The sequence below is a fragment of the Mycteria americana genome, chromosome 3 (genome assembly GCF_035582795.1).
Source record: "Mycteria americana isolate JAX WOST 10 ecotype Jacksonville Zoo and Gardens chromosome 3, USCA_MyAme_1.0, whole genome shotgun sequence".
Taxonomy (NCBI): domain Eukaryota; kingdom Metazoa; phylum Chordata; class Aves; order Ciconiiformes; family Ciconiidae; genus Mycteria; species Mycteria americana.
In genome coordinates this window covers 58558603-58569104 of record NC_134367.1, presented here as the reverse complement: position 1 = coordinate 58569104, position 10502 = coordinate 58558603, and the positions used below count along the sequence as shown (strand labels likewise).

General features: G+C 38.4%; 1 protein-coding gene across 2 annotated transcripts in view; it reads right to left on the bottom strand.

Moving 5' to 3' along the window:
• Positions 1-748: 748 nt before the first annotated feature.
• Positions 749-10502, bottom strand: part of HSF2 (heat shock transcription factor 2) — a 32252-nt gene continuing 22498 nt past the window's right edge. For both annotated transcript variants that reach the window (XM_075498658.1, XM_075498657.1), the window contains exons 5-13: positions 9175-9250; positions 7931-7992; positions 7733-7817; positions 6683-6852; positions 5135-5404; positions 4461-4566; positions 2796-2849; positions 2086-2170; positions 749-1702 (exon numbers count right to left, since the gene is read on the bottom strand). In XM_075498658.1, the coding sequence (XP_075354773.1) occupies positions 1413-1702; positions 2086-2170; positions 2796-2849; positions 4461-4566; positions 5135-5404; positions 6683-6852; positions 7733-7817; positions 7931-7992; positions 9175-9250 (1198 nt within the window). In that variant the 3' untranslated portion in view covers positions 749-1412. The remainder of the gene's footprint in view (positions 1703-2085; positions 2171-2795; positions 2850-4460; positions 4567-5134; positions 5405-6682; positions 6853-7732; positions 7818-7930; positions 7993-9174; positions 9251-10502) is intronic.

Genomic DNA, 10502 nt, shown 5'->3' with positions numbered 1-10502 from the left:
GTCCTGTAACAAATAACTAGTCACTGAATTAGGAAGATGAGCAGACAGCTGTGTCCATGGATTCAGCTCCTTGTACAAGTGGCTAGACTACTCCTTTAAAAAAATAAAAAAGGAAATCCTGAGTGCAGTGCCAGGGTTGTGGAAGGTGTTTTTCCTGTTGCATGTATGAAGTTACTAAAATCCAGTTTCTCCCTTCACTGGAACATCTTACACACTGGAGCTTCTCAAAACGCCTGATCTATCTGCAGCTTTGAGGGCAGAAAGGGAAGAAAACTTTTATCTTCAGTCATGGTTTAATGTAGTGTTTATATCAAATTAGGAGCTTGTAGTGAGATGACTTAAGTGTGTCAACTGCACCTTCACCTGGTGTTGCAGTAACCCCTCTGGCATTCAGCTGTGTAATACAACCACAGTATGTTCACTTGAATAAACATGGAAGACTGGTAAAAGCAACAATGGGAACGTGCCTTTTGAGTTAAAGGTAGGGCTCTGCCACTGGAAGGAAAGCCACAGTTTTCAGTAAGAAAACATTCTTCTGTGTAGTACTAAAGGAAAACTAAAGAGTTTGCAGCATCAGCCACTTGTTTTGGAGGCTTATAACTAAACCTTGGCAGTTGGAAGTAATGAAACTATTTTCCAATAAATGCGTAGAAGCAGACCTCATTGCACAGCTACCAGGGCATTGAAAACACAGGCTGTTCAATCCACATCCACTTGGCACACAGAGTAAGAGCCAACCCTTAGCAAGTATCACACTTAAGTAACATTTATTTTATCAGAGTAGATGGTCCAAGTTAAAAGTACTCATGCAGTCAAGGGGCCTGGTGGCTGTAAAGAACTTTTCCCCAGTTTGTGCTATGTGTGAGCACTTCCACTGAAGTGAAAGTAAGGCAGAACCAAGATTTAGCAAGGTACAGGCACTTTGTTCCCAGTTCAAGCAGGGAAAAAGAAAGCCTACATCAGGTCCTGGTCCCCCCCACCCCAAAAAAGCCTCATGTTTGTTAAACAAAATGTTGTAAAAAATAGAAAAAACCCAAGCTACAGAAAGTCAGTGCTCCCTAACTGTACACTACTAGTTTACGTCATCATATGTAAGACCAGAAGTATAAGAAATCATAAGTCAAAGCTTACTATTAACAAGTGTTCAGTTACCTGGGATACTTAGTGATATGTATAATACCAAGTATCTGACAGCAGTACAGTAACAGTCTGACTTGGTATTGCCAACCGTGTCTAACAGCTTGTCTAACCACATAGTTAAACAGTTGCTTCTAGGAAGTAGCATAGGAAAGGTATTTTAGATTCCACGTTATCTGGTTACATAAAACAGTGATTTACAAAAAACTCATATACCAAACAATATTCTAAATAAATAGTTCATCTTCATAACTATATACAGAGTCCCCATTACATTAGTTGTCCAAGAACGGCATGTCTGTGTCCATGGGTGCTGGGGCAAGTTCACATAGATAGAACAGCGTGGCTTCGCTCGCTTCTGCCTCTGTCAGCGGCTCCAGCCGCAACAGCTTGCTCTGGGTGGGCTCAGGATCCAGGCTGCTCTCCAGGAGCTCATCCACTTCCAGGGGTTTGTCAACAGAGGAAGGAGTTCCAGCTGCAGAGCTCCCGCTCTCAACAGCAGAGCCTGGGTTCCCATCGAGGAATGCAAGGAGTGGAAACGCAGTGTACTGTATGAGCTGCTTATCTAAGGGGAAAAAAATTCCCAAAACATTATCAGTCCACATGCCTTTCTATGTGCAGAAGGTAGAAACAAAATCCAAGCCACAGAATTTATTTAAAGAATAATTAATGAAAAAGACATGATAGGTGTTTGTTTTAAATGAGTGACCAAAGAATTGTTACATTCATGTATAACATTATTTGTTCAGATTCTCCTGCAAAAACATCAGTTTCTCTGCACCTGGTGCAGTGCCAAAAACCTGAAAAGCAAATACAGTAAGTATTTTGTTTTGGTTATTTGCTTATCAGCATGACACAAAATCAGACGAAGAGCAAATAACTGAGATGGTTTTTAGAACAATACTTGTTCAACTGTTAAAACTGTTTCAACAAAACACTACAACTAACCTGATTTGGGCTTAGAAACTTGTGTTTCCTGTGAAGCCGCTGGACCAGCATTACTCTTGGTAGTTTCTATTCCCTTTGTCTCCATCTGGAAATGAAAGCAAAATCTTAAACACATGCTTAAAGCCTTTTCCAGTGCCACTAGAACGCAGCTGACCAGCTATTAAAAAAAAATTAAATTTTTATTTGCGAAGGGATGCAGTGGTATCAGTTACCCATACTAAATGACCCTGGCTGAGAACATGTGAAATGGCAACACAGGCTTACTCAAGCGAGAACCAAAACTAATGCTGATAAATGAACAGGACGAATTCAAAGAGCAGGATCTTTGCTCCACTCCTTACTCTTGTGTTTCTCCCACCAGACAGTACAGATGAAACCATTCTGGCAAAGCGTGTATGTTTGCAATGTTTGCAAGTACTGAAATTTTAGAGGATACAAAAGTTAAGAGACTGGTACAATGTGCAGGTATTGGCCTCAAGGTAACATGAGTTTTACAGGACATTATTAAGTAAGTAGTGTGCTTTTTTCCCTTTTCTGTCTAAAACCTAACAAACAGGATTAATTCAGCTGCAGCCTTCCTATTCTCATGGAAGTCTTCAAAGCCAGAGCATGAAAAAAGTGCTATTACACCAGTAAAGAAAACAGTAAAGGATGAATAAAGTTTGCATCTCTCGTGACTGTGTACATTGAGCAATGGATTTAAGACTTACTTTGGTATTAGTGATATGATCTGTGGGATTCATCTGCACGGAGCTTGTAAAAAGCTGAATAAGACAAAACACATCAAGTTTTAGGTATCTCAATGTTGCTATTAAGAATACAAGAACCTCACATCTGCATGTGTGAGAATAATCCCTGTACTTAATGTTTTCACCCTCTATCAGGATTAGAGCTTATTTACAGGTAGTTACCACTTTTGCAAAGAAAACCTAGCTTTGGAGTGTAATGGTTCAGAATTCCATGAACCTCAGTCACAAAGGAAACAACTGCATTACATCTAACTTAGACTAGCATGGTTTGCTGCAGTCTTAAAATACCAATTCCTTCTTACGTTGCTGCATGGAAAACTGTGTGTAGAGTAAGGAAGAACACACCTTGATCAAGTCTGCAAGTGACACCAAACTGGAAGGAGTCATGAATATATGGGAGAGCAAAGCTGCTGTTACGAGGGATCTCGGCAAACTGGGAGAGGGGCTAACAGGCACTCCATCAGGTTCAACAGCCAAAGGCATTTAGGACACAACCACCTCATGCGCTGGCCCAGGTTAGGGAACAAACGGACAGGGCGCAGCTCCTCAGAAAGGGGACCAGGGAGTCATGGTAGACAACACCCTACCATGAGCCAGCAGCATGGCCTTGCTACAGGGAGGCACGCTCTGCTACAGGCAAAGCACAGCCAGCAGGTCACTGGAACCAATTATTTCTCTCTGCACAGCACCTGAGGCCACTTGTGGAAGAGTGTCCAGTTTTAGGCCTCCCAGTACAGGAGTTTTCAGACTAGAGGGTGTCCAGAGGGCCACAGATGTTTGGGGGCTTATGATATAGAAGCTGAGGGAGCTTGACTAATCTTGTCTGGAGAGGGCAGACAAGGGAGGATAACTGCACTCTTCCACTGCTTCTAAAGAGGTGTTATGGGGAAGACAAACTCCACAGAGGTGGACAAAAGACAAGAGGCAAGAGCTACAAGCTGCAGCAAGGAAAATTATGACTGTCATAAGGAAATTCTTCACAAAAAAAGAGTCAAGCACTGGAACAGGCACCCGAGAGGCTGTGGAATCTCCCATCTTTGGATATTTCAGAATTTGAGTCAAGAAGGTCCTGAGCAACATGGTCCAACTTTCAAGCTGGCCCTGCTTTGAGCAAGGGGGCTGGACTAGATGAGATGCACAGGTCCCTTCCAACCTAGACCATTCTACTCGACATAAATCTGAAGAGAAATTGAGAACATACATATACTCCTAAGAAATAACCTGAAGTGGCAGAGAAACTTGTAAAATAAATGCCAAGAATCTTTTTAACCCCAGTTCATTGAGAAGACCACAGATGATGTGCTGGGCCATTTCAAAGCAAGGGTATTAATCTAATTGGTGTCTGAGTTCATGTAGCAACAAATATAAGCATTATTTCATTAAGAAAGCCATTCTTCAATCAAAAACTTAAGCATTCACTTAAGCAGTGGCATAGCACTGAGAATTATACCAGTGCCCCAGAAACACATATTCACAAATATTTGTAACTTTCCTTTTTTAAAGGGAAAAAAGGCAAAAAAAACCCCCAACCTGTTGTGTTTTAAATCTGTTTTAAACAGTAACAATGCACACAAGTATTTTCTGTAGTGTATTACCAAAATACTTAAAATAAACAGTGAAAATTACATCGACCAGGAGATCTGGATCTATGCTGAACTGTCGTCCTGATAACATAGCTTGGAAATCCTCTAAACTGCAGTCGATACTGTCGAGATAATCCAGAAGTTCAACTCTAGAAGACAAACAGTATTTTATTGCTGTATCCCTTAACAAAAGGAAGAGAAATCCACAATTAAGCTTTACACAGATGTACTACATGCATCTAAAAATCTTCACCAGAACTAGAATGAACTAAGTCTTTCATTATAAACAACCTCTGGAAAAAGAAATGAAAACTTTTAACCTCTTTAGAGGAGAACCCAAGTAAAGCAGACAAGTGCTCCAAAACAGATACCACATCAACATAACACCATGACATGACATTAGCAGAGATGTGATTCTTGCATCCAGGTAGCCCTAATGGGTCCCAACCACCTGCAAGAGCTACGCAGATAAATCCTGACAGTTTAAACAACGATATCCGCAACATTACAGTCAGATTATGCACCCTAACTCGCTCGCTTCACGATGAAAATCAGAGGTCCCATCTTAAAATAATTAAAATAGAAGGTTCTTTAGAAACCAGCTAGAATAAAGGTGACCTATAAATTTGAAGTTCTCAATAGAAACTACTATTCAGTTCTTTTTATTTCAGTCAAACAGTTCTAATATGTGAAAAAACAAAAGACCAGGCTACTCACTTTCCAAGAAGATTTATATTCTGTGAAATTACTCCATTCTCATTGAGTATGGAATCCATCATTGAGACCGGATCTTCTGCAGTTAAAGTTGACTGGTTATTCAGCTGTACAGCACTTGACATAAGTGGGCTTGTACTGTCACTGACAGGGCTGAGGGGATCATTAGCTGGGACAGCAACTGATTCTGTGCTTTTATCCCCTTGAATTACAGGGGCATATTCTTCTTCGTTATCATCTTCCACAATTACAATATCGGGAGAATGACTACAGCTGTAATACGAGACAAATTAATTAAAGCATTTCATATGCTCATTTAAATTGGTACTATTCCACAGGTTTAGTTACTTCTCATTTTAGTCATGCTACTATAAGGAAGTAAACTTTCCTACTGCTTTTTAATACAAAATACAGCAAGATACTCTAAATATCTATTTTCCATTGATATGGTGCTGTAATGCTCAATACAGTTAATGCAGCTCAGCTAGCAGACACCGACGTGCTAGACTACAATAATAACTACTAAAAAGACATAGGAACACTGATATTTTTTGCATTAGAACAACTATAAGCTCACATATAAATGTAAAGTATGTACACAGTGGACCAAAGCATACGAGGCCATCAAACCAGACAGACAATATATATTTTGCATCTTTCCTGTCGAACAGAATCAACTCTGGAGCATCCATAACATAAATGATCTCTGTCAACAGTGTTGTACTTAATTAACCTTGTTATGTATACCAGGAAGGCAGCCTAAAAACCCAGAAAGAGTCTCAAATAATTTGCTTTCATCCATATTCTGGTTTTCTTAAGTAGCTGTTAGTTGTGCTGCCTCTCTATCACAGCCTTATCTTCATGAAGCTTTTCTATCAGAGAATGCATTCCCAGACATCAGCTGAACAAGAACAATGGTACTAGTTCAAGTATAAGCTAGAAATATCTAAGTTTTATTCCTTGAGGCATAATACAGGCCCTATCAATACAATGCAACTCAGGAAGAGAGTTGCATCTCAATCCCTGGACCAAGTTTCAACTGCTCATAGCTGAAAGATGAAGGAAGGAACACAGTCACAAAACACTTGGGATTAAAAAAACCCCTCTGAAATTAACTGGCTTAATAAAGTTCAAAGACCACACCAACGCTTGACAAACAGGCACATGCAAATTATTCTCCATAAAAAAATCTATAAAAACAAGGGAAGTCATTCCTGTCTGTATTCATAACCAAAAGTAAGAAGACATCGCTTACTCTGCCTTTTGACAAGTAGTATATTTAACAAGAGTGCAATAATACAGATTGCTTCTCACTAGTTTCTATCGTCCGCATATTAAAACTCCAACAGCCAATTAACTATTTGGAACAAATCCAGAGGTCAATAAATCAGAACCTAGTGTGAATTCACAGATGAAGCTTCTATATGTGCAGGAGTACTGAATAATTCTGACCACTTCATTAAAAAAAAAATTATCTAAGACATCTGAATTATTGCATATTACACAACACTGAAAGCCATTCATCTATACAGACTTCCAGAGACTTCTTACTTGGAAGAATCTGAAGTGGTATCTTCATTTGCTTCTGGTGTAATGGGAAGATTTTCTTCATCACCCATGGGATTTTCTTCATCACCCACATCCTCAGTGACATCATAAATAATGATGTCATCTGAAATCTGTTCCCTTTGTTTTAAGCCCTCATTTCTGTTGAGAGGTACCTGAGAATTATTTTAAAAAGAGTCAGGGGACAGAAGGACAATGAGCTTCAGCATTCTGACAGTTATCATTGTATCTTACAATGCTTCAATTCTAAAGAGGTGTAAGAGCTTTCCTACACCTTGGAGATTACAAGCTGTTTCTATAGATCTACATTTAATAGAAAAAACATACAAATAAATGAACAAGCTGGAGAATAGCAGCTACAGAAAAAAATGTTTGGCAAATTCTACAGGCATAGAAATACAAATACACTAGCACTGTCAGCAAAAGCAACAAAAAAGCTGCAACAACAGGACTACACAGGAACTAAAAAATATTAAAACCATGACTGCTGTTTAAAAAGTACTTTATAACAAAGTTATTAATTCTAGTACCATGCTACAGCACTCATTCTAATGACTCCCCCACCAACCATTATTTGGACAGCAGAAAATAACTTTCAGTGGTGTGACACATTCAAATGGCACAGGAACTTGACATGATTTTGCTGGGTTTGATGCTGCCTTGCAGAGCAACACGCTGGATCCTTGTCCCTGTATGGGGCTAGGGGCATCTAACTCCCAGACATAACAACACAACATACATATGCTATTTCTAACAGCACTATTATTAAAAGCAAACTGCTTTCAGTAGGATCACATCAAGCTGTATTTAATACACAGGTAACTGGTTTATACATGCTTATATTGAAAAGTGAATGGTGATTATCAACACACTTGGTTTCTGAAGGAAACACAACATGGCATATCGCTTCTAAAAGTCGATAGCTCTCAGTACACAGCTATGTTTTATTCCCCATAAGACAAGCTACTTGATCCGTCTGCTCCTCTCCACTCCTTCCTTCATCATAACAAAGAGTACCCATAAAAGAAAACTTACATGGTGGTTACTGTCAGCTGGTTCTTTCACAATTTGTTGAAATACATTTGACTTTGTAGGTCCATTAGTGTTCAGAAGTAGAGGCCTAAATCAGAAAGAGTAAAGGAAGAAAGCCATCTCAAAACCAATTCTTTGGTTTTAGTCAACAAAACATGTCAGTATATCGACTGGACAGCATGTTTTCAAGACCATATTTACCTCTTGCGTTTTAGGCTCACTAGTTGGTTATTCTGCACCAAGGTAACAATAAATTGTACAATCTGTAAGGAAAAGAACACTACTGTTAGTCGCTCTACTCTGCAATTGTTTCTCTCGGAGTACCAAGATACCTTATAGCAGAAGACTTCAATAATAAAATCTATATATAAACAGAAGATCACTTATTTTGTGTACTAACTCTCATATAGAACTGTTCATAAAAGTTAAAAATCATGGTAGAATAGAAAACACTGCTGGTAATATCTAAAAAGAATAGAGTTATCAGTTGTCTGAGAAAGGCTTTTCACATAGCAGGCAGTAAGAGTAGACTTTTATGCTACATCATACAGTACACAGAAAAACATCCAGTAATTCAAACTATTAGAAGAACTCTAATAAGCAATGACAGAAGGCACATAGGGATGTTGACTGTATACGTAACCTGTACCTGTAAATACTGGTTCTGATGAAAGGCATTTTTGTCAGAATCAGAAAAAATTACATGTACACTTAACAGTATTCATCAGCTGCCTTTCCTTTTGAAATGTTAGACGTTGTTCCCTTCTGTTTTAAATTTAAGAATTAAATGTACGTGTCTGGTTTGAACAAACTGGAAAAAAAAAATCAGTAAGTCTCTCCTACAAGGCTGCTTTCAGTGTTGCTGTTTCTGATACGTAAAAAAAAAAATAAATTGTAAACTCTTTGCATTTACATCAGGTTTGGTAGATCATAAATCTAACTGTTAAACTAAGCTAAGCTAACATATTATCAGTGGGTTCCACTCAATAATCTATTCTTCTGATAACTGGACTCACTGACTATATTTCTGAAGTTAAGTGGGGCAGTAGTGAATTTCCAATACAGAACTTTGTAATTCTTGCAGTGAGAGAATTTTTCCTGAAATCATCCAACACAGAATATTAGTCATCCACTTCCTGAAGTAATAAAAGAATGGATGGACCATTTTCAGGGTACCTTAATGAATGATGTATGATGTTCTTGAACCTCTTTCTTTGAAAGTGTTTACAAGAGTTTGGCCTTATCTTCTGCTTATGCAGTGAAATACAATGAATGTTTGTTTCACAAAGACTTGTTCACCATACACCACCCTGTTATTTTTCTATTAAAAAGACATTTCATACAGCACAAAAAAAAGAGTGAGTGCAAAGTAAGGTAACATGTGGCACAGTATTCCTAGTTCAGAAGCACTTACTCATCCACATGACACTTGAATGAAGCCTTACCTTCCGAATAACTTGCTGTTGCTGTAAGTGTTTTGCTCTCAGTTCTGCCACTTCCCTCCAAAGGGATTCATTCTCCCTGTTTGAAAAGGATGATTTAAAAGTAAAACTAAAATTAAGTTTTAAAATATTTACATTAATAATTTTTGTTAAAGATTAGTTGGCTTCATTAAAGTTCTTTGAAATGTGTTTTTAGATTGGGGGTGTGTGTGTGTGTAAGTCACACAGTCAGCAGCCTTGGCAAATAATTATAAAATGGAGACTCAAACACAACAAATAGCCTGCAGAGAATTTCCAGCCCCCTTAAAAAAAAAATAAAAAAAAAAAATTCCCAAATTTGGCAAGACTTATTACACATACATTCAGCATTTAAAAATTAACTATTTTGTTTCCTTTCCCATAACAAAGTTACCTTCTCCTCTTCCTTCTAGTAATTAAATCCTAAAGAATTAATTAAAAAAAAAAAGGCAAGCATACAACTGGTTTCTGGCAGCAGTGAAGGACCAAACAGCATAAGAATGCAGTTTCCTCTCACCACTAAAAACCAGAGTTCTTCATCTGTATCAAGCCTGTTTGTCCTCCCTCACACACCTCTTGCTAGATGCGGGCCACCTGTCAGCCACAGTACATCCACCTTGAAAGCATCTTTACAGAACAAGCTCTCAAGTCACACATGCAGCTGTAGGTCATCCTAACAGTTGCCTCTATTAGCTCCAGCAAAGGGGCATGTTAGGTGCTAAAAAATAATAGCAGCACAGCAGAGATGGCAGTTTTCATGAAACACTGCTATTTTACAATCCTTGGTTGTTCCAGTACTCAACAGGAGTCCAGTTACTGAGACAGTATAAAAATTGCTGTGAAGTGGCCCTTGTTATCATATCCATGAACCTCGTTGTTTCCAACAGCATAAAGCATATTAAGAGGTAGATAATGAATACTGAAACCTTCAATGAATAAGGAAAGACAACATACCATCCTCCTCTCTTTTGCGGTTTAGTTTTCAACACAGATGTATACCAAAAAAAGGAGGAAAATCTCTCCACTGGTGTTTGAGTTTTTAGGAAACCTTAAGCAAAGTTTTCAGAAACAGGTGTTTATAAGCAGCATGATGAAGCTTATTACTCACTCCTCAAACTGCTCCTATGTCCAACATACAATTTAAGAGTTCAGTTCCATCACAAATTTAACAACTGAGGTCAGGGATTCTGAACTTTCTCAATTTCTCACCAGCTTTATTAACATGTTTTGTAGGACTAGGTCTTCTGATTTAGCTCCAGTTTCTACCTCAATCATTTTAAACTCATGGGACAACAACATGGATGTCAAAGACC